At 40.9% G+C, this 25101-nt stretch overlaps 1 protein-coding gene across 1 annotated transcript in view; it reads left to right on the top strand.

Annotated features, from left to right (window-relative positions):
- The first annotated feature begins 602 nt into the window (after nt 1–602).
- The window catches only part of ofcc1 (orofacial cleft 1 candidate 1), a 71594-nt gene continuing 47095 nt past the window's right edge, over nt 603–25101 (top strand). Inside the window, exons 1-13 of the mRNA XM_026180920.1 lie at nt 603–633; nt 3019–3123; nt 3773–3856; nt 5967–6191; nt 6520–6617; nt 8011–8097; nt 8186–8256; nt 9499–9625; nt 14156–14398; nt 17477–17625; nt 17936–18050; nt 18873–19170; nt 24935–25026. Of these exons, the coding sequence (XP_026036705.1) occupies nt 603–633; nt 3019–3123; nt 3773–3856; nt 5967–6191; nt 6520–6617; nt 8011–8097; nt 8186–8256; nt 9499–9625; nt 14156–14398; nt 17477–17625; nt 17936–18050; nt 18873–19170; nt 24935–25026 (1725 nt within the window). The remainder of the gene's footprint in view (nt 634–3018; nt 3124–3772; nt 3857–5966; nt 6192–6519; nt 6618–8010; nt 8098–8185; nt 8257–9498; nt 9626–14155; nt 14399–17476; nt 17626–17935; nt 18051–18872; nt 19171–24934; nt 25027–25101) is intronic.

Here is a 25101-nt window from a genome sequence, read left to right as displayed (position 1 = left end):
CTCCAGAAGTTACAGCAGAAGGCTCTGCAGCAACCTAAGCAGAAGAAATCCAAGTCGGCTGAATTTCTGATGGGTGAGTCCTGCTTGATGAGTTATTGCTCATAATTTGTGTAAGGATTAATTAACTAATTACAGACAAATGGCTTTGGGCTAAATTTTGCTCTTGCTTGTCAGGGCGCAATTTGTAATTATTTTAATCATTTCTTCTTCTCCTCTTTTTTTTCTCCTCCTCCTGCAAGATTCTGATTTAATTTTAACCTAATTGTGTTTTAGCATCATTCGAGGAGGATGCGCTTGAACATTTTGGGGCAGTCAAAGCACCAATAGAATTCTGTTGTTTATAAATATGCCTTGTTTTTTTCTTTTTTCTTTTAATGACTCACTTTGATGTAAGTGTTGTCCCGGCCCTGCGTGTCATTGTATTTTCATTTATGTTTCTATTTATTCTGTCAGGGAGAGAAGCGAGAGCTAATGTGGTGGGCATTGAAAACCCAGCCTTTGATGGAGAAAGAAGCACCGAGCGTTCCATTCCTCCGGTTTGGCTTGGGAGAGAAATTCGAGGTGACAGGCCAGATAGCACCCTTGCAGCTCACCAAAAAAAAATGGAGCCGCGAGCCCCTGCCAAAGAAAGAGGTGAAGCTTCATTCTTCATTAGCCTCAAATTTGTTGACAGTAGATGTGTTCCTGATCTAACCTTTCTCTCACTGCCTCTTTCCTTCTCTCAGTCTGTAGCTTTCCATTTGGGGGGCCCTTGGTCCCTGCATTCCAAAGCAAGCGTGTCCTAACAAGCAACCCTCGTATAACTTCTTCCTTCGCTGGAGAACGCTACAGTAGTGGGTGTTCTATCTCTATCTAGAAGTACCCTCGACACAATCAGCCTTGACTCCCACTCTCGGCTACATGCCTTGTGGTGGGCTGGAGTCATAGGAGAGTGCATTTACATACGCTACTACGCTATCGAGCCGATCCGCTGTCTGTGTGGTGTACTCACAACGCCCCCAAAACACAGCTTAAGGCCAATCAGGCATACGAATATGCCCCCTTATAATTCAGTATGTCAGAGAGAACTCTTGAGGAATGGGATGGTAAATTAGGATGTGTTCGAGGTTGTGAGTGTGCCAGTTTTCTCGGGGATGAGTCACATGTTAGATTCTTGATTTAATATGGTTTATTTTGCTTTCGCTGTGTATGGCTAGTAATTATTATCTATTTTGTCATTATTTTTTATGCACAAGAGGCAGAGCAAATCCTGGGTGGAAAATAAAGTTCATTCTCAAGTTGCTCTGGAAAAGCAATCATCTTTTTTTTCCTCTCCCACCATCGGCTCGCATTTGGTGTGAATTAAACACTGTCAATATCCATTATAAGGATTTGCAAGGTAGGCGACCAAATCTGGAATCAGAGAGCGAGCCCCATCCATTCAGAGAGGAGTGTTACATCTGACTGCCAGTAACTCAGAGTAGCGCTGCAATTGGACAAGGGAAGCCTGCTTTGATGGACTGCCTTCATTTTTACATGGACTTGATTAGGAAGGCAATTTATGGTTGCTGAAACACTGCAAATAAATAAAATTGAACATGCACTGAAGAATTTATAGGTTCTGAATCCACAAACTATGAATCAGTAGCACGCAATAAGCACTTCTGACTTGTGTGCCTTTACTGGAAGATCCAAACAGAAAATGTTCCATGTTTGTGACACTTTGGCCTTTTCCAGACTCTTTCATTATCTCTTGGTCTCTGCTAACAGTATCTCTGGCTGCCAAGAAGTGCTAGTTACAGATATTGTGCATGTAAGAACAGATAATTGAAATTTTCATTAGAGAGATGAATTGGAGGGCAGCCAGACTATTTAGGTAAATCACAGCTATGATTCAAAAGGCGATTCACGAAGCTACTACCATTATGCAAATTTGTATTTGAAAAAAGGGTTTCATAACCTCAGAGCTATTTGCGGAGAAATTGTTCAAACTCTCTGCTAACAATGTACCAGGATTTAACATGTGAATTTCACAGTCAATTTATGACACCATTGAAGAGTCATGTAGCAGCATGACTCTTAATAAGTATTTCAGTCTGAGTGTTTAAGTTGGAGTATGAAAGAGCAGGAAAACCTCATGCAGATATTTTACAAGAACACAAAAGAATTTCTGTGGAGTTTTTTGGGGGGTAGTGGCCGAGTGGCCAGTGGTCCTTTTATGCAAACAAACTCGCATTTTTATGCAACCAATCACTGAAGCCCTCAGACTTCTATAAACGCGCCTTGTGTGGAATATATAACATGACTTAATCCATTTTCCCCTCACAATCTGAGAAATACAAGTCAAGCAATTTAGATTGGAGCAAAATATTCAAGGCTTGCAATGATAATGATTCCAGGGGTTAAAAAAAAGCTGTAGGTGGGGTGTACCTTTAATAGAAAGTGCCCCTGAGCCAACTGATTCCCATAAACTCTGTGGAGCAGACTTGATACCCATAGGTCAGTGATTGCTAATAAGAAGTCAATGAGACATGGGCTCAAGTTATTTTCCTTTGGATCTGCTCCCCCAAACTTGCCTCCTTCTCTAGGCCGCTGACCTCGGAGTATTTAGCTGGTATTGTCTTTGAAATTCCAGGTACTTTTGGGCTTGTAGACTTTCTCATTAGTTCCTTTTGAACATGGAAAACATATGGCAGTCATATTTAAGAGATTGCTTGCCATGACCTTTTGCAGCATGCTAATTAGGCCCCAGAGCACCGCAGGCCGTGGAGAGGTGCACTGAGAAACCCAGGAGTCTTTTTCCCAGTTCTTTCTCTGCGCCTCTGAACTCCTGTCTCATCTTGGCTCTGCCTTATCTAGTAGCAGCCACTACCACTGCCCTTCGACAGTGTGGGTTTCAAAATTAACATTTTGCTTCATGTGCTTCTAATAACCACTAACCTGAACCTGTACAACTCCCTCCTTCCCCTCCCTTACCACCCCGCCAACTCCCAATCCCTCTTTCTCTCATTCGCTTTCCTCGTTGTGCACTTTCCACAGGAAATGAACGTGCGCAAAATTACTTTGACCCGTCATCGACAAGGCAGACGGACTCGGGGCATTGCAGGACGACTGGGGTCAGCGCTGAAGATGAGCTGGAATTAAGTATGCCATTCTCTGTCATAATGGTTCTCCTCGGTTCATTAAAGAGGGGTGAGAGAGATCACTAGTAACAGGCTGCCATTCGTGATGCCACGGCGGTCTATGTAAATACACCAAGTGATGGCATCACTAGATTGGCTACCCAAGTCGTTGTCATTGATGAAGGTCATGTATCATTGGTCAGTTTTCATTTCACAGTGGCATTTTCTCTCTCTCCCTCCCCCCCCCCCCCCCCCCCCCTCAAATGACACGTGCAGAGCCATATCAGGAGTTTGCAGCCCCCTCCTAAAGTAGGCCTATTAAAGGCAAGCTCTTGGGAGCCAAGTAATATGCATGTTATAATGAAACCTGGCTATTAATGGAGAAGGCATTTCACCTGTATCTTTTGGATATCACTGCCGTGTAATATCAAAGGATCCACCAAATCAAATCTCATCACATGATGACAGGCCAGCTAACAGGCATGTTAATGCTCCCATTTCATTACCCCTCTACATACACTTGATTTTCACCCTTCCCCACGACTAATTTGCATGTTAAGATGCAGTTTCGATTGAGTTGGCTGATAAGCAGAAAGTAATTATTAAAGCACACAAAAAGAAATATATTTCTTTTTTTGGCACCATTCAAATATACTTGTTTGGATTTACAGAAACTTTCACTGCTGATGAAAAGAAACTGTATGAAAGAATAACTGCGTTGCTGGATGACGAAGACACCTTCATTGACTTACCTGGTATGTATCCCCTATTAGCTATACTACAGTGCCATAGTGATTTGTGGGTCCTTGATTTATTGTGATATTTAGCCAAATTTCATCCAGTTTTGCACATTTAACCTATGTGTATCACTTAAACTAGTTTGCATGTATTTGCTTGTATTGCTGGTTTAAATCATTGGTATAATTCACAGACATGCTGGTTAGTGTAGATAGTGCAGAAGCACTAAATTTGTTTTCAGACTTTAGAGATACATCTTTCTGTTAACTTCCATCTGTATTAAAATATCATTAAAAACACAATTTTGTGAACAAGAATATCATATTTTCTTGTGTGTTCTACTTTCTAATGTTAAATGTAAATAACAGAAACCATCCACCCAAAAATATGATGCTGTATTTCCCACTAAAAGCAGCACTACCATAGAACAAAGAGTAAACTAGAAAGGGACGCTCACCAGCAGACGGTGCTTTCCAAGCAGCCCTATTGTCTCACAGTAGTCGTGCCTTTTCTCATTAGCTCAGTTTCATTTAAATATGTAGCCATCCAGGCAATACTGAGATGGTTTAAGCTTAGCATTGTTCTGGGTGAAGACAGTCATACCAGATCCTGTTGACATGACGCACATCTCTCTTGTAATTCCAGCGCACAAGTGATGGGTTTAGGCCCGCTTCAACACGGTAGAATTTAGCAGGCTTGTATTATTTCCTATTGTTTTGGATTTAGCTGTACCACCGAGATTAGCAACCCCATCCATTGTTTTGGAATGTTCATGAAATCCCACAGAGAAAGTAAAGAGGATCTTGGATTAAGAGTTGCTTCATGCAATAGGCTGAGAGAAAGGGAAGGAAAGAGAGACAGGGAAACAGAGAGAGAGAGAGAGAGAGAGAGAGAGAGAGAGCTTGTACTTCTGTACTGTCCAACACTACTGCCAGTTAGCACTTTACTGAGCTACAATAGACTTCAAGACAATGACCTTATGCAGTTGTATGGATGCCTCCCACCGGTGTAGGCTTCAAGTGTTCTTTGCAGAGGGCTCAGAGTATGTCAGTCCTGATCCTGACATTTTGTGACTGCTTCTCAGGCTTTTGTTTTGGCTTTTACAGCCTGTCACAAAGCACCATACACATTTCACAAGAAAGAACCTGAATAAAACAAAACATTAATGAAATGGACAGTGGCCAGTGTTGGAGCTTTTTTTCTTTCCTCTTTTAAGAAAAAAAATCCTGGAGAAGTCTTGTCTGTCTGCCTTGGATCTTCAGCTCTTCTTCTTTTTTATCTTGATGAATTCCTTTGCTTTGGCTTGGAGATGAAAGACCACAAAAGTGGTATTCTGGTTTTCTGTAAGGCGTTAGGCGTCGCTATCAGCCTCTATGTGAAAAGCATTAAGCAGTTTTAACAGATTTGGCTCTTGCACACGTTGGACTGCACACGTTGAATATAGAGATTGTTGAAGAATACATCACATTTCTACCAATGAGCCAGCACAGCAAAACTGAAACAGAAACAGCGAGCATGATAAGCTACTGCAAACAATGCCTCTCTCCATTCAGTAATGATTTTTAGGTTACTAACTTAAAACTACTTTGCATATGTTTTTTTCAGTTTAGAGGCTTGGTCCCATTTCAGTCTGGGCATGTTAGATTAGCCTAGCCTGTAGAATGCCTTTTACTGAAATAGAGCAATTTGATGAAATGTGCTATATTCATTGATTCATCCTATTTTTTTTAAACTAACTAAAAATATATATTTTTGTACACCTCTTATAATAAAAAACTAACATTATAGGATTCAGCATTTCTTTTTTGTTCCTTCTCTAAACAAAGTCCTGCCTCAGTATAGTTTTAAGCCAAACATGTGGATGTGTGAATTGAACATGATGCTTTTTAACTGTTCACCATTGTGTTTTTGTACAAACTTCCACTTCAGTACATCATACTGTTTGCAAACATACACATATCTATCAGTTTGTGCCTGTTTCTGGATGTGCTAAATATGCTCATCCATCAGTATGTGAATGCATGTTCCAGTGTTTACGAGTGGAAATCCGTGTGCGTATGTGTGTGTGTTTGTGTATGTCTGGTTGTGCGTGTGTCTGCACATGCCCACTGATGCGAATCTCTCCAGGTACGCTGCTAGCCTCCAGGGATGAGGAGGTGTTGGAGGTGAAGGCGGGTGATCTGGTGCTTCAGCGGCGACTGCTGCTCCACAGTGGTGGTGATGCCTCGGGCTCCAGGCCCTCCCAGGCCCATACCATTGCCAAAACCCAGGCTGAGGGTAGTACTGAGCTGGGAGGAGAGGCTGGACTCGAAGCAGGGAGGATGGTAATGGGCAGAGAGAGCACTGTAAAAAGTAATGCTATCCTTTTATTCGTTTTAATGTTGATTGATCCTATACATATATACATAGTACTATTTTATTGCACTAAATTAAATGGATTATCTGATTAAAACAAATATATATTGGAGAGCAGAAAATGTCTCATAAAATCAAAGTTAAAAGTAACATGATATTATTTCAGCATTGCAAAATTAATTAATTCAATTCAGGGTTGCATGATTGGATCAATGATGCAATGGGAGACTTGACATAATATTCAAAGAATCATGCATGCTTTGGTAATCTTGTAGTTTTGTTAAATATTAGAATGCTTTTGCTGCCTCTGTAATATTTCTTGCAGTGAGGACAGCTGAGGAGGTGATCCCCCACTACACCCAGCAGCTGAAGGAGCGTGCGCAGCCTGACATGATCATGCTTGGCAGCCTTTCACTGCAGCAGGTCAGCGCTACAAAGAGGAATATCTGTGTCATCATCCCATATTCACCAGCACATCAGCCATGTCCATTATAGTGTGTACCAGTGGCTTGGCTAATGGACATAGAGTCTGTGCATGTGTGCATGTACGTCTATCTGTTTTTTGTCTCTTCACATGCCTGTTTGCAAAGTGAGTAACTTCCTTGGCTTAATTTTCTTCTTCTCATTTTCTATTTTTCTTCTTTTCTATGTTGTCCCAAACCTCCCCCCCCCCCCCCCCCCCCTCCCTTCTCAATCCATTTCATTTTCTTGGAAGATGGTCTCAGCTGAATGCACTCATGTTTCTTTTGAACAGCGGGCATTCAAGGTACTTCAGAGGTTAGATTACTCATTCATCCTTGACTCAAAATTAGAACATGGATTTTAAATCGATATTCTATTCTACATATGATAAGCTCAAACCATTAATTTATTTGATTTATGTAGACTCTCTTCTTCTCTCTTTCCACTTTGTTGTGCATTATTATGCATATTTGTCTCTAACAGAAGCTGAATTTCCTCGGTGCTTTACAAGTCTCACGGTCTTTTCAGGAAAAAAATAAAAGATCATGACTACTTTTCATTTTCCAAATGAGGATTTTCTGAACTAGCTTTAAGATCTGAAGCTTCTTTCAAAACAAGTGTTTGCATTCGATCAGACAGAAGAGAAATGGGAGTGGATAGAAGAACAGCAGGTTCTCATTGTGTAGGCAAATCTAGGTTCCAAAGAAACACATTAATGCATATGTAAACACAGGAATGCAGGACTTCCATCCACTGTATTTTTAGTTCTAATCCCATTTGAAAAGAGAGGAGAGAGAGTATCAAGTTACATGAATAGAAAGTAAATGTAACCGGGAAACAAAATACCCAACAATGACTTACTGTCACTCCGAAGTCACAGCAACAGTTGACTCATCTTTCCTCACTGGATAATCAGCGGCATCTACTGTGTACTGTATCAGTAGTGGGATCGGTGTTATCTTATTCGACAATAATATGTATGCGCTCTCCTACCTCCCACTCCCACCTCCCATTGAAAGCACATTATCCACCAGAGATTTCACATCTATTTTAAAAATAATAGCGTTTTTCTTCTTTCTCTATTCTGCCGCACAAAGCCGCTGCAGTGCGAGACATTGTCACTTAGCAGTGTCAATGTGTCTGAATGGGGAGTGTGAATGTGCTGACTGAATGTAAAACCGGCAGAAATACTCATCAAACGCTACATGTCTTTAGGGTCTGGCTCGGTATCGATTGCCTGCAGATTGCATTACAGTTGCTCCTTGTGCTTAATTCTGCCATTATGGTGCACTGCACTGTTTCACAAAGCTGCACCCAAAAGAACGCGTGCATGTGATTTTGAACATGTTTTCAGCAAGTGGCTCAGAATGGACCCCCGAAGAGAAGCGAGTGGGCAAAGAGAAAGAAAAGACTAATGGCTTTCTTCACTGGTGATTTTAAGGTAAATGATCATGTATTGTATAGTGCAGAGCAGAGATGTTGCTGTTTTGCTACATATGAGAACACAACATATCCACTTTAAATTAAAGGAGCCCGGTTCACAAAGAGACAGCGATGAGGCAGTGAGACCACAACCCATGATGAACACACTGCTTCCGTGGTAAAGTCCAGCCCATTTCATATTTCTTTCCATATGTAAAATTTATGTCACATGACTGTAATCATTAATTGTGTTGAAAGCATTTGTATTCCCACTGACGTTCGGGAAGGAATGTAATTCATGTGTCCCCCGCATGACTTCTCTTGTCGGCAGACATTGCGTTGTGGGTACTATGGCTCCGGGGCACAGAAATCTGTCCATGTCACTGGGCTCGGAGGTGCATCAATTCTTGGTCCATCCGCTTTATTCAGAGATCACACATCACATCTTGAAGCGAGAGCCCCAAAGGCAATCAGCTTAGCATGTTTAAGTTTTAAGTAATTACGGACTACCGCGCCGGCTGACACGATAAAATCAAGACACCACTGTACACATCAGCATCTCGTCTCGCACCGGGTTGTATTATGGGTGGGTGGCAGTCGGACACCAGCCCTGTCAGATGAATGTGGTTTGGAGTTTAGCGAGATGACCTCCTCTCGACAGCCTTGAACCCTGTAAATTCCCTCTGATATCAATGGTGGGTGGCTATTAGACATGGGAGACTTTCTATGCATCACCTAGGGCTACATCTGCCTGAAATTGAATGAGAAATTATTTCACTTTCTCTCTCTCTCTCTCTCTCTCTCTCTCTCTATGCCTGTGAAAGAAAAAAATTAAAGAGCAGAGACACAGAGCTGACTTGTGGTTTTTGTAACAAATGTGTAATTCATTTGTTTCCACTGTTTCTAATTTAATGGAGGTTGAGTAATTGCATTAGGAAGCACATTGTGCCTTGTTGTGAACTGATGAAAGCACATGTAATACTTTTGATAGGCAAACAGAGAGGAGGGAGTGAAGGAGAGAAAGAAAAGAAAGAGTGCTCGCCTTTGATGCGCAGCATTTATTTGCTGAATTATCCTCCCTTTTACAAGCATCTTATCCCCAGTCACAGGCAGGCCAGGGCCCTTGTGATATTGCTTTATTTTGAGGAATTAAGAGAGGTGGCGAGGAGACAGAGCGAAGCAACCGCTTATTACATTACCACTGATAAGATTGAAAGGCAGAGAGAAGAAAAAGAGGAGGGGGAGAGAAAGACAGAGAGAGCGAGAGACAGTGGAAAGTGTTTTGTTGTGGTGTTATTAGATTGAGCCGCTGTTGGCTACAGAGTGGAACAACAGAGGGTCCAAAATGCAGGTGGCTGTTAACAGGGTTAGCCTCTTGTGTTTGTGCGCATCGCATACAAGTGTGTGTTTGTGCACGTAGCAGCCGCGACATCGAAAGCCCGTCACTCAGAGCGTTGGGGGAAGGCCAAGAAGAAGCGATGGCCAAATACAGCCAGATGACAGAGCTCCCAGAATCCTCCTCTGCAGCATCACGGCCCCTGTGGCAGGTAAGATCTGTTAGAGCGAGCCACACATTCACCGAGGACAGAAAGCATGTAAACAGGAAGTGACATACCCTTAATCTGTAAAAGGGTGGTCTCGCAGGAGAAGATATTGATCCTGAAGTGTTTACAAATAACCACAAAAAACAAAAGTGAATGATGTAATTTTGTGAAATCCTGTAACCTGTTAGAGTATCCAAAAAAAAATCCTTTATTTTCTAGATTTTCAAATTTTGCTCCTGTATGTGCACACGCCTGCGCAAAGGCGCATATATTTGCAATACAGCGCTGACTAAAACAGTTTTCCTTATACAGCGTGCTAAATACGTAGTCACAATATCACTATATATTGACACAATGTATTTTTACGTAGCATATAAAGAATCTTTTTTCTGTGGGGATGGTGTCTTTGGGTTTTGCAAAATAAGTAGGAGGAAAAGGGAGCCTTTAGAGAACAAAAAGGGGGGAACAGAGTTAGAGGAGAGAAAAGATAACTGAGTAGGAAAGAGAGAGAAGGGGACTGCAGCTTTAGTGGTAGCATCACCAGCTGTGGGAGGAGTGTGCTGTTGTGTTGCATCTGGGGATGAGGCTGCCATGCCACCGTGCTGGCTTAAAGATGTAATGAATCTTCAGTCGGGGGCTTTCCTTCCAGGGTGACAACTGGCTTTGAGGAAGGTTGTAAATGCAGGGGAGATTGTGGTATAATTCCTCAGACTGGCGTTTGTGCCCCCCAGTCACCATTCGATTATCTCCCAAATTGCTGTGTTTCACTGAGATAAAGATTTTTTATGGCTTGCTGACTTGAAACAACTAGCACAGGCAGAATAGGGGGCAAAAGAGGGAGAGGGAAAGAGAGAAAGAAGAGAAAGCAATGGCCAAACCTGCCACGCATAGTAATTTCCTTTGGTAAATGACAAAATCTTTGTTTATATGACATTTCCCTAAAATCACTGCAGCGAGATGAATCTGAAATATAAAATGTCACATTTGGCATGCAAAACTATGAAAATATATTTCTGTGCAAAATTCATGGAGGCATTTAATTTAGAACGTGTTTAATAACTAAGGCAGCCTGCATCAGTAATCCTGCCCGGAGGTCCCAAAAAGATTGTCATATTTATTCTCTCCTTTCTTCACCCCCCCCTCCTTCATTCCAAAGCCAAAAAATTTTAAGGGTAAATGTTCATTGTTAATTAAGATATACTAATTAAAATGAAAATAATTAACGAGAAAGCTTAATCTCTGAATATTAGCCCATACTTAGAAAGAAAGGAAGTTTTTGTATGTGGCATTTCCTGTCTCTATTAAGAGTGCATTTTGTGTGATCAGTCAATGTGTGGAAAGCCCTGAAAAGATATTTCAGTGAAAGGACGGCCGCTTGCCAGCAAAACCACGGAGGATCCCTCGCTGGAGCCTTTGATCTCATCTGTAGGAGTGCTGTAATGTTATGGCACTTTAGGCACAACTCAAGCTCGGGGCAAACAAACCACCTCTGATATGGAAAATTGGCTCACTTCACCTTTTACCTTCACCTTGCTGTCTCGACTGACTCCTGTGATGCCTGTGCAAGCATGTGGGCTTGATAATAACAATGCTTACAAATTGGACACCGGTATGACGTTATTATTTTTTATTCCAGTGCTTCTTTATGCTCCTTTCTCCTCCTCCTCCTCTTCCTTTCTTGTCTGTATGCATACATCTCGTTCCAGTGTGGGGGTTTGGAGGTCTTCATCCCCTCCTCCCAAATGTGAGATGTGTGGGCTAAACGGCTTTGCCACCAATTATACTAATTTCGCTTCTGCCTAAATTGTTTTAGTTGTTTTGGTATGCAAAGATGCTCACAGAGGGGAGATTGCGGGGCATTACTGCAGGGCTCAGCACACACACCCCTGCATTGCCTGGCAGAGCAATGGGGATCACCAGCCCTTGCTAGGTGAACGTGTGTGGTGCGTGACTATGAAATAGCAGGGAACAATCTCAGGTACAAACAGCACTGTGTGAAAGTGCGTGCATATGAGTATAGACACTAGCCCCTGAGTGATGCTATATCATTGATTGGAACTGAGGTCTTTAATTGCCAAGCATTCAGAATTTGCCCCTGGCGACTGGTTAACATGGTGTAAATTTGAGCACATAAAATAAATAGGAATTAGAAGTTGGACCTTAGATCATGTCAACACTTATTTAGGATAGGATAGGATGATATGTTGAGTATCACTGTGCGAATTGTATTGTGGATTTATTTACCTTCATCTGGCAGCAGGATTAGGTCAGGAGAGCTGCTTAAAACTTCAGATGGCAGCTTACAGATAGGTTACAAGTAGTTAATATTATAGCAATGTATCAGTAGTCTCATGGTAACATAACTATAAAGTTGTATTACCCGACAACTTAGCAAAGTAAGGACCAAATTTTGTGCCATCCTATGCTATAGGTTGGTAGATAAACAGTAAAATCTTGATGTTAATGCATAATTATTTCAATATCAAAAGACAATTAATCACATAATATTCTGTATTTGCAGCGGTATATTGTTGGCATGGTCACTTTTGACCATTAATACACTAATCAGGGTGAGTATTATTTACATATTAACATTCATCTTGATGCATGCTCAATCATCCAGGTAAGTAAATCTCCAAAAGTTGATTCTGTTCATCTGGATGAACATCAAAAACATTACGTCGAGATGAACAGAATCAACTTTTGGAGATATTAACATTCAGCCATTTTTGCCAACGTCATATAGATTTGGTTGCAATGGCCATGTACTCACAATGCTGTTCTTAATATAACACCCCTGCAATGACACAAAAATACTAGCCAAGAGTAGAGAATATATTAACAGAATATTTTCTGTGTTTCTGAGTTTCTGTGTTTAAATCTTTGCATTTTAGCAACAAAGTACTAACATGTGTGAAATATAGTGTGGTGGTGGTGGTGGGGGGGGGGAGTTGCAATCCAGCTAGAAGCCTGCAGTAAATGATGTTATGATGTGAATAAGCAGAAGTAGATGGAGTCAAACTATAAGCTCAACTTTTCTTCTAGTTTTTTAAAAGTGGTATATTGGCTGATATATATATATCACCAATAAGACAGTTTCTCCTGCTGGTTTTCAAATGATTATAAAATATGCAGTTACTGGTTAAATAAAATAAATATATATTTTTAAAAAATGACATGTGCACATAAGAAAGCTTATATTCCGGCTGGTTGTGGTGATCTGTGATTGCTATCAGGTGGCTGCAGTGCTGCTTCCTGTTTGATGTGTGAAATCAAAATGGCAAATGCTGTAAAGTGGCTTATGGTGCATGATGTCACATCACACACACACCAACATGCACATGCTCCACAGGGTCTCATACTTTCCAGACTCCCTTGCAAGTGCCCCTGATGGAACATGAACTCATGAGTGGAGTTGCTGTAATCTTAACCTACACTTAAACTAAACTCAAATATGAATTGCATTGAAATTTAGAAACAGCACATAATTACATTGTACAGGTTATTACAACGTTGCCATGCAAAGGCAAGCAATGGGCCAAATTTACTGTTTGTGCTAAAAAAGTAAATAAATTGTGACTAAGGGGTTTCTGTTTAAACTAGATTGACTTTTCATCCACTGCTGTTCAACAGATGCCATAGGACACAAAAGGCTAAAAAGTATCTACATTGTCGTCTGATTATGTTTCATTAGAACAAAATAAAAATGACTGTCTAGCCTGCTTAGACTATTACTCATCCTAAGCTCTGAAACAAGGCACATGTCACCAAAGCAAACAAAGGCATTTGCAAGTGGAATGATGTAGCCTGAAGGTTAACGGGATAATCTTAGTAACACAAGGATGGGTTTTTTTTTAAAACCAGTCGTCTGAATAGGGAATCTAGTTTCGTTATCAAGGAATGCTGGTATTCCCTTGAGCAAGGCCTTGAGCTTTAAACGCTGAGGGATTGAATGGAGATATGTAGATAGGAGATTGTGACTTTACTGAGCTTGTCTTTAGTGGAATCACATTTGAAACACCTGTAATCTGAGTATTTATTTTTTGAGAGATAAAAATGTAATTCTTGTTTGAAAGATATACTCGTATGAAGGTTTTTAGTTTGTTTGTCCATCTGTCTGTTTGTTTGTTCTAATGATGTTGCCACCAGCATTAAAGTAAGGACAATATTTAGCTTACATGATAAATAATACAGACGTTAAGATGCCATTTGGCAAACTCCTCAGGGGGTCTCATATATCCTCAGCAGTCAAAGACACTGTTGACAGGCAAAATCTATTAATATAATTATTAATTGCCCCGTAGTTTCCTTAGCATACAATAATTTATATTTATATTTAAGTATAGAGAAAAGCTGTTCAAATAGAATTTGACAAACTTTATTTACACTCACAGTTATTTACAAAGTTACAGAAGTCTTGGTTCAATAAGGGTGTTGATTAAATAACAGTATTTTCCCTAAGAAAATATTTTTATAATCACAGTTTCCACGAATAAAGAAAGATAATAAAATCAAGCCTGTACTTTTTTGTAGGCGGACCAGAGGACTGCTCCCCAGCCCGTGGAGGTGTGTGTGCGTTGCCTAAGAGCCACGAGGGACAGACTTCCCAGGGGTCTCTATACTGTCAGAGTGGCACTTCACAGCCATCTAGGGGGTCCGGCTCTGGCCTGGTGCAGTAAGAAAGGGCAACATGTTTGGGCAGCGTCTACTGAGCCCACTGAGCATCGGGGACGCTTCTACGACATTGACCTCCACATTAACCAGAGTCTGTTCATGGTAGCCACAATTTCACTTTGTATAAGCTGTGTTTAAGCATCAGGGCAAAGCATGGGGTGTGCTCTAATGGGGTGATATCCACTGAGCTCTAACAACAACAAAAAAGTTTTAATTTTAGTGTCATACGTCTTTTCTCTGTTGACAATAATACAACAACACACATCAGGGAAAATACACACAATCTGTCCCTGGTTGTGACTATTAAGTGTTAAGAAATAGTATAAATATAGTACAATTTTGTTTTGCAGTTGACAATTGGAAAACTTGAATTTAATTTTTATTTTTTCAAAGAAAAATGGAACTAAATATAAAATACATCTTTCACCGGGAAGCAATTTTGACACTGAGGAGGCAAGAAATTATATTTATAAATTGGTCAAACAATAAAGCTGCACGTGCTAAAAATGACAGAAGCTACAACACTGCCTTTCTGGTGCTATTTCAGAATTTCTCTTTCTTCTTCTGCCTTTATTTTCATCAGCTGCAGTGAAGATGGAGCAGTTTCTACACTGAAAGGGTTATGAGAAGTTATATTACTGTAAAGGCAGCGTATGAAAATATGTCACACACAGCCTCTAGGTTTTTCTCTAGGGATCCCTATATGAATAAAACAACAACTTCTCAAACATGACATTTAATCCATGCATGTAAATCAAATCCAATATCAATTATTCATTCGTATAGAAGAAATAATGTTTTATTGGAATAAAAATGGAGCACAAATGGAATGAAGCATTTCGTTTCTTTCCTGTGTGTCTTTCAGCATCTGCCACATGCTTGAGCCGGATCAAGGCATATAAAAGCAAAAATAGAAAAGTTAGGCAGAACTGACAAAAATATGTATTTGAAACATATTTTTAAAAATGTCAGCCTACATTTCCATTGCATAATAGATGACTAAATATGTTTTCCCGTTTGGTTCTTTTATTGAAACAACACAGCAGATTACATTAGATGAAATTATGCACATTTTACAACCCCTTTCCTAAACCTTTGGATATGAAGGAGCGGATCTTCTATATAAGCTGTGCTAATCTTTAAAAAAACCCACATACTTATTATAGATGGTCGATATTGACCAGTGGATTAGAACTCTTTGGTTTATTCATTCAGTGATGTGTGCACGGTACAAAAGATTCACAAGCAAAACCTTAAAACAGAAACCACTAAATGCAGTGTCCCTCTTGATCCCATAGAGTCTCATACAGGCTGAGAAAGCATTTCTTCACTGTTGTGATGGCAACTCTAAAGGCCTAGCTGGAGCATTTAGCACATGTGGACACTGTCAGCGTGCTGGTGGGTGTATTCACTGAGCTAGAGCATTCTGATAATATTGTCACAAGCTCCCATGAAACATAAAAGATGGGGTAAAATCTGGCACGAACTGAAAGCAAAACCTGGGCTCTGCGTCAGAGGTAAAAAGAAAGAGGAAAAAGAAAAAGGTTTAAGTACAGCATGGTAAATGCCTCGTGTCACTCTGCCTTCCCTCCTCTCCTCCCCAAGCCCTCAGCTGTGCTTTATAGACAAACCAGTTGTTGTTGTCCTCATTGATAGTAGTTGGAACGTTGATCAGATTTGTCTGAGACTACCAGGATTGGCTTAGCTGGTTTTCTCTCCGTCTCTCTCGCCTCTTGCCCACACGATAGCGTGCGATTTCAGTGGAGCTTGCAGTGCCTTCTAAGAGGAAATGAGGAATTAGTGATGGTAGGAGGAAGCCAGGAGCTTATTTTCCTTTCCTCTTTCTCCATATCTCTCTCCCACTTTTTTTCATTCACCCTTTGCTTTGTGTGTCTGGGTTTGGATTTAGACAGAAACAGTGCCGCTTAGTTTTGAAATGTCTTGGATATGCAGAAGAGTGGGAATGCTTGAAAAGAGTTGAGAAGGGCCGAGACTCATTTTAGAGTTTTATACCGAAAAAGGAAAAAAAAAAAGATCCACATTCTAATTAAAGAGGGGAGGAGGGGAGTGGACAGGAAGAAAATTAGGAAAGATCCTTGGAGGTATATGAATTTATTCTTGTCTTTTCCACTTTTTAAATCTTTTGTCATGTGTTGTGCTTATTGCTAAAAGATCACTTTTTATCAGTTTACTGTAAACTGCACAACTGTAGCCGTTAATTTCCCCTCAGCACTTTAAAAAAAAAGTCAACCTGGATATTTATAATAGTTTAAGTAGATCCTCCATAAACAGAGGAGCAGAAAAAAACTCTGAAGCATATCAAGTCTCACAAACCTCTCACCACATACGCACATATGCCCACGTGTCTACACAAAGGCACTGCGCGCGCACGTAAATGACTATTTATGCAGGTCACATTTCTTACAGTAAATGAATAATATGAATATCCTCAATATCTATAATCTCTGATATTATTCCATAAATTTATGTCCTGAGTCAGACACTACTACCCATCATTTCACAGGTGCATACCAAAGGCTGATTTACAGGGGGGGGGGGGGGTTGAAGAGAACGGGATACAAATGATTTATGTGTTAAAACAAGTCCTCTGCATTTTCCATTACAACTAATAAAGGGATAAAATATTTCCACCCAGTGATGGATGATGTCGCACGCACCTCACTGTCAGTTCATTTTTTAAGCAAACCCACCGTTCTCTGGGTAAATAAGAATGTATGTGTTTTCCATTGACTGCTAACCACTAACAATTTTTGCTTCGCGCAAGACACCCTTGATATTATCAGTCTGATTGATGATGGCTTCTCTGAATCACAAATTCGGTAACTGTCAGCTCACGCTCTACAACAGCAAACTCGAGTTGCCCTCTTCGCAGTGTTTGATGCCGCAGTCTTTATCACGCCGACATCTCCTTTTAGGCAATTTTCTGAGCTCGATGGGTTAGAGTGGCAGTTTAGAACGATCCTAAAACAGCAGATAAGTTACGGGAGGATTCAAGTGTAGGATGTAGATTAAAAGGCAGTTAGCATGAGATACTCTGCTGTTGATGTGTCTGCATGTGTGCATGCGTTAATGCATGCGCCCTGGAGGCATGTGCGCTCAGCTGACTGAAACTGTGAGCAACTTTCTTCTTTCCTTATATTGCTCTGTATGTTTATCCAGGTCTTACCTTCCACCTGTAATATCATCCCTTCCATGGTGCTGGTTTTCCAGCTGATCACAGCACCGGGAGACAGAAGTCACGTCAGCTCTGCGTTGGCCTGGGCAGCATTTCCTGCTTGTGGGCCAAGTCTCGGTTTGGTCGAGGGCAGGTGAGTCAAAACCACTGTGATGAACAGCAAAATGATCTTCACGTGTTTCCCTCTGTCATTCTGCGAGTTTCCCCCTAACTCAGTCCAAAGACAAGTTCTTTAGCTCAAGCGTGTTAGTTTTTAGCATGTGCACCCTGCCTCTCTGCCCCCCCCAGTTACCCCAGATAGGATAACTGGTAATGAAAATGGATGGCTGTAATTCATTTTCAGAGAAAATACCTGCAGTCCAAAAAAATGCAACCTGCAACTTTTATGAGTGTTTCTCATCAACATTTCTTTGTACAGTGACAGGTTTCTGTTATGTGCACAGGTTCAAAACGCCACTGGTCAGGGGCGAGCCCAGCACACAGCTGGACCAGTTTAAAAAGATTGAAGCCCTCATCTCCTCTGATCTCGACCACTGGCTGTGCAACCTGTATTTTCAGGTGTGTGTGCAATTACGAAACCCCTTGTTCACATGTTTGTTTTGATGACGCGAACCTCTCGATTATTCTATTTAAATTCGTAATTGGGTGCAGGTACAGTATGTGCGTGTTTATTTCTTGGTCTCAGTTATAAACCATGTGCTTGTGTGTGCCATTTTTTTGTGTCTTTTTCACTCTGATCCTCTTCTTTTATTTGGAATGTTTAGGGGGCAGAACGGTGGATCTGAAAAGATGGGGGGTGGATTTTTGGATTTTCAACGATAAAAAGCTTTTACAGAGAAATTGAAAATTGGCCCCAGAGAGCAAACAAGAACCACATCTTTACCCAGCAATTCTGAAAGCATTAGAGCTGATGCATTGATTAGATTAGTAAACATCTTAATTGAATTAAAAACCAGAACAAAGCTCTCTGTCTTGGATTTGCTTCTTTATTTGTCCCTTTGACTGTGACATGTTGTTTGTATTACTGCATTATCATTACTGTTGGTACGGTTGCTTTGATTGCTGTGGGATATTTTTTTTGTATCTCTGCATATGCACAGCACAACAACAAGCACAATATTCTTGTCACATTTATAGATTTAATTGAATTGTTTTACTGCACACTTTGACAAATGCTAGTAGTTCTCTGTGCCTGCAGTTTTGAACACCTGTAATGTTATTCATACAGCAAGATGTTCTCCCACAAACAATGATGATGCAATGGAACATTATGCACATAACTACTGATTATTACAAGCTATTAATGTTCACTGAACACATATGCAGACCTCTGACACACGCAAAGCAGGCCTGTTCCTCTTCTGGTTTCTTGTGTTTTAGGTAAAGAGACTCCCACCTGGAGCATCTCGGAGACCAGAGCACTGCATCACTCTATCGATCCCCACTTCTAAACAACCTATCATTCCCCAATCTGAGGTCCACCAGAACCAGCTGCCACTCCAGCCCAAGCCCCCATCGCAGCACCAGCTCTGTCCTCAGCTCGTTCATCCCCAGTCCCAACAGCAGCCCTGTACAGACCCCAGCTGCAGAGCGGGAGATCCCTCTGTGGTACATTCTCACCGGGGGTCCCCTCTCAACCTGTCAGCTGATTCTGCTTGCTCTTCCTCATCTCTGCCAGGTAGGGCTCCGATGTTACAACCCCCAACTATGCCACAGTGTGGAGAAAATGTCACCCTAATGTCACCAACACTGGGAAAAGAAGAATGACAGGCCTCCCTTACAGCAAAGCTCCACTGAGGTGAATGTGCTTGAGGGTAGGGTTTGGTAGGGGAATGCTTGACAGACAGACATTATATTTGTTTTCTCAGTTAGATTATGTGTAAAATATATAGACTCTAATGTTAGTGTTAGCATAGGCAAAGTATCGTGCACAACATTAGCAGAACCTGATAGTTGACAGACATTTAGATAAATAAAACCACCACTTCAGCAAGCAAACAAAAACCTGGCATGTAAAGTGCTGGTTAAATAAGTCCAATCAAGCTAGCTATCGGTGAACAGTGGTTAGCCTAGCTGCCATGATTAGCACAACAAAGGTTTTGGAATTTATAACCACATTTTCTTCTTTATATTCTGTGTCCAGCTGAGCCAAACCAAACATTTTACATGCTTACATGACCTGGAAGACACACATTGCTGTGTTTTGCGGTCTGGCTTTGGTTCACTGTGGATGACTAACTTATAATTACCGAGTTCGAGCTATAAAAAGAGCTATATAGCAATTTTCTGCCAGTTGACTGAAATTCCTTCTTTAAGTTCAATACATAGTAGGTGCTTACATGCTGCAATGCACTTCTGATTACCATCTTAACTTCATCTGCCTTTTTATCCACAACTCACCATTTCAATAACATCCGGTTAGCTTTATTTTATATGATTTCTCCTTAGGAAGATAAGATATAAAACAGATGATGAAATTTTAGATTTAGTTATGAGACTTCATCTTGGTTCAGTCTTTACTGTTGCTTCAAGTCAAGGAGAGGCTTTTAGAGTTCGTGTGTTCCCTTATGTATGTGTGACCTCTTCCTGTGTCCTGTAGTTACTTCTTTAAATCTTAACACAAGCAAATCATGTTTAAGTGAGGGATGGGCGCTCCTTTGCTTCCCTTTTACAGCATGCAGAGATAATATCCTGTGTCATACAACGTAGGTATTAAGGTATCCTTTAGCTACGTAGGAGAAATGTTTTTTTATGGTTTCCTTGCTTATGTGGTGGTCCAACCCAGGTATATTAGTAGAGGGCCCGGGTTAATATAGTTTTTGCTTCATTTCATTACTGAAATGGAGTGAAGTGATATAAGTATGAATCTTACAATGTCCAAAGTTTGAGCTAAGCGATAAAAATGCTGAAATCACATATTTAATCATAACCACATTTAATTGGGGTTAATGATTTTGTTGATAATAATAATGATAATATTAGAGTCCATCTCCTTATTTTAAAAAACATACTAGTTTTAGTCATCTAGCATTCTGGCCATTGCCACAAATCAAGTGCAGACTCATTTGGTATTGATCCTCAACAAAGACGACCGGCTAGCTTCTTTGTTATTAATACACTGGCCTTTTTTTCCTTTTCTCGCTTTCTTTCTTTCTATTTTTTTGCACGCACAGCTCATCTTTATTTAACAGTCCTCAAAAGTTTCTGGGGTGCTCTGCTTTAAACATCACACAGGCTTTTTAATTACAAATGAGTTGTGACAGGTCTGCTGGGTAGCACCCTGGCCCATTTTAAACGTGATGCCGGCTGACAGCTTGGCAGTGTTCTCCCAGCAGTGAAACATGTGGAAGAAATTGGTCTTTTACATTTCACAGCTTGTCGCTTCCTCCGCTGGCTGACCTGTGACCCCCCACAGAGATCCTAACGCCCACAAGGGAAGTGTCCCCAACGAACTGACTGCCTTTCCAGAGAGAAAGAAAGAGAGCGAGGGAGGGAGAGGAGCACTCACTATGGGAGATTTATGTTCTGCCACACAAGGCAAAAGGTACCAGGTCTCTTCACCGCACACGGCTTCAAACTCTGGCTTGCACGCAGGCAGAGATGTCAACACACACGCACTCGCGCGCACGCACATTCTCACAGGTGAGGAGGTTGCTTGGGAAGTGAACCCAATCCGCAAGTGAAATAACGGATCAAAAGGTGTCCTGCACAACACCTCATCTGCGCCGTTCCCTAAGCCGACCTGACGTTTGTGCCTCATTTGCATACAGATCCGTTCATGTTGCATTACCTCTGGAGCGAATTATGGTGTTCAGATGGGGTGATACGTCAAGGTTGAATGGAGCGATTGGATGGACAACTTTAACCTAGCCAAAAATGGAAATCCAATTCAGCAAGGAAAAGAGGAACGAATTACCCCCCTACCCCACCTCCTTCTCAGTTTTTAGTCAAGTCTGAGGGTTTTCAGACATTTCTTTCCTATTTCATGCCTCCCTGTTTCTGATGTCTTCTGCGTGGAGCTCACTTTCTCTCTGCATGTAACGCCTAGATTTTCCTCATTACCCATTTGTCTCTGAGTCAGGACAAGTATATGGAGATCTCTTGTCATTGCGATAATCTGCACAGTGCAGAGCTTGACAGTGAGACTTGAAGATTGCATTCCTCGGGCCTTAAGTTAATTAATCCCCACAGAAGAAACACAGCGTTGGTGAGGTGTCTATACGGAACGAAACCTGACATCCCAAACCAAGATTATAACTCTGAAGAGTTTCAATCAAAACAATTTTATGTGGGCATTAATGTGTTTCTGTTTCATATTATTATTATTAGCTATTGGATGGTAATAATCTGATTTACGTCAGTTGACTTGTCCAAGCAGAACGGAGTGTATTTGGCTTTTTACCGCAGTGATCGGCTGGAGGCACAATGGGTTAAGTGACCTTTCGCATTAACTGAATGATCCAGTTAGTATGGGTTTACTTGAACCCAAATGACTAATTAGATTAGCATCTTGTTTCATGATAGCCTTTAGTGGATCACTGTGAGCATGCAGATGAGTCTGCTGTAACTATGACACTGCTTCCTTTTTTTTCTCTCGTTTTTTGAACTCATTTATTTATTTTATCCCACAAAGGCATCTTAACATCCATCCCCTTGAGCATAGATGGTGATTTCGAGGATTCCTCATCTCATCTCTCTTTTGGAGCATTGCCCTTTACTTTCAGGATGTTTTTTTCCCCCCTCCAGGCCACTCCCAGTCATCAGCATTTCAAACCGCGATGTTACATCATAAACTCTCAATCAGCCGCATGCCACTTCCTGATGATTAATTCGACAACGTTAATGTCCAACTTCCAAATGTATGCAGAAACACACATTTAAAGCTTTACTTTAGTATAAGCAGACTGCATGGGACAAACACAATGGAAGGTGAATTCCCAGAAAAGTGAAGGCTGTGTTTGATTCAGCAGGTGCGATGTAGACAGATTTAACCTGCAAGACCTACAGAATTTACCGGTAACTCCTGATATAATGGCACATAACTATTTAGACATTAGTATGCACTGCAGTGTTTGATAGTCATTAAAATGCAATGGATTACAAGAAAGAAAGAAAAAAAACTTGAGTGAAGCAACAATAAATCTGCACCGTATCATAGCAACCTCAACATGAGAGCCTGACAGACTCAAGGGTAATCCGTGAGTTGCTAACCTTCGATTCCTCTGTAAATTTGGACCAGTCATCAGGCAATTAAGGGCCTAGGTGAACAAGAACTGCCATCTCAGTCTGGTTCCATCTCACCAGTAACACAGTGATGGGGTCTCGACGGTGTTACAGGCCTCGGGCTTTTCTCTTTACTTGGCCTGTTTTTGTGTGTAAGCAAGAAAGAAAAGAGGCGCGTTGAGTTATGCGTTTTGTGAGGTAGACTCTTACATTTCTACCCTGGAAAATGTTTGTCCATATATGCAAGTTTCTACATATTAATATCTTTGCCTTTTTGTGTGTGGGTGCATCAATACAGAGTGTGTGTGCGTGTGTGTGTGTGTGTGCAGTGGATGAGTATGTGTTCTGGTCTTATAGCTCAGAGCACAGGGGGGAAAACAAGGAGTTTGTTGTTGGCCTTGGGTGCCCAGGGAGGCTGGAGTTGTGGCAGCTCTAGCACTCTGAGTTCATGGACGTAGCCTTTAGCTGTCAGAGCTGTCGATGCTGCCTCCGCACTGATTCTCGTTCCATAGCGTCTGAGCGTAAGCAAGTGGGGCCTAGTGTAATAAGTTCGTGTTTGTGTGTGTGTGATAGTACAGTCTCTGAAAAGATCCTAATCCACGGTGGTCCAAGTCTGTGAGTTTATGTGGTTGATGCTTCAGCTAATAGAGTATGAGGGGTGTGTGTATTTGTGTGTGAGAGCATTGCATTGTTCTGACTCAGACTGTCTGCACATGAGCACAGACGTAGTGCACAGAAGACAGACTTCTGTCCAATGTAAACTAAAGTCAGCAGTGTCGCTGTGTGCTATTTAATCCGACTATGCTTTTTAAAACAAGGTAGGGTAACATCCTATAGTTTACAAAAAGATTCTTTGATTTTTTGACACTTGAAGACCTGTACTTTTTTATACTCTTTATACTAAGACACACCAATTTGACACAACTTTAAAATCACTTGTCTAATATTGTGCAAGTTCTTTTCATGCCACCAAACCAGTTCTAACCAGTAAAAACTGGCACAGAGGATGTCTGAAAGTGTCCCATGGTGTTTAGATCCTTTAGTTCCTGTGGTTTGCAGGGGTGGAGTCTCTGTGCATACTGTGAATGCTCGATTGGATTGGTAACAAGGGAGTTTGAAAGACCAGGTATATTTCTCAGGCTCTTATTCTCCTTGTTTGAGTCATTACTGAGCACTTTTTGGCTTAGAGTCTTCTGGAGGGGGTCACTGAAACCAGAAAGGGCCTGGCCTGCAGTGACTAACAAGAAAGAGAGCAAAACATTGCATTTAACAAAGTGGTCAGTTCTAGTCACCTGCTGTTTTAATCTTGTGGCTGGCAAGTGTGTTTATCCCAAGCCCTGATGTGACCACACAACTGAGTACACGGTTATGTAACGTCTTTATAATGTAGAAATAAAAATTTTATCCTGAGAATAGAATAACTATAACACCAGGGCAAATGTTTACCAGCAAAGGGGTGGTAATTAAAAACTACATCAGTGTGAAATCTGATTTCAGACTCTGTGAAAAATAGAGGTGAGCAGAATCTTCCTGCCATTTAAATGCAGTAAAAATTTAGCTGTCAGGAGGATTTCTGATGTGTGGCTAATATTTAAGTTATTATTACTGATATATTTAATCCCACAGCAGGAGAAAAATTATATCATTGCTGAGGCTTCCATATGTATTATATAGATGTGATTGGTTCCACGGGGGGAAAAAAAAGTTTCACATAGTGAGATTTTTACATGTATCAAGCTAAGGTTTACTTAATTGCAACCTCCAGGCAAAGCAGGAACCCTTTTTTAAATTCTGTGAATGTTAATATGCTAAATAATGCAGATCTTCGACTCTTCAAGCATGAGACACACATCTGGCGGCTTACCATTTAAATTACAGCAAGAAAAAAAATGCGAGACAGAGAAAAGAGAAAAAGAAATGGAGGATGAAAAACACTTCAGAAGAAGGGAAATGATGGGAAAATGTGTGAAAATGTATCATAACCAAAATTTAATTTATTTTTTGATTTTTCATCATTTGTAATTGCATATATATCCATATCTATATATCTTACTGTATCTCCCTATATATTTTTTCTTCCCCTTTTTTTATTATATGTGTATTAATATTACTCAGGCCTGAAATTATAATGATAAAGTGTGGTATGCAAGAGAAAACAACCTTAAATATTCTTTTCCTCTTTACACTTACTGCACATTATTTCTCTTTTGGGCGTGCAGGCAAGAATTTCTCATCAGGAGCCATTTCTGGAAGCACCGGGGAGAAGAGTGATCCATGCAGGGAGAAAGCAGAGGGTGGGAATCACTACAAGGTAACACTGTGATTTAAGGGGAAGTGTTCCCACCCTTAAAATGAGCACCCTTTCTGCTTTCCCCTTCCATTCCCT

The sequence above is a fragment of the Astatotilapia calliptera genome, chromosome 9, assembly GCF_900246225.1.
Source record: "Astatotilapia calliptera chromosome 9, fAstCal1.2, whole genome shotgun sequence".
Taxonomy (NCBI): Eukaryota; Metazoa; Chordata; class Actinopteri; order Cichliformes; family Cichlidae; genus Astatotilapia; species Astatotilapia calliptera.
Note: the sequence above shows the minus strand (reverse complement) of the source record. Positions and strands in the feature narration are given on the sequence as shown.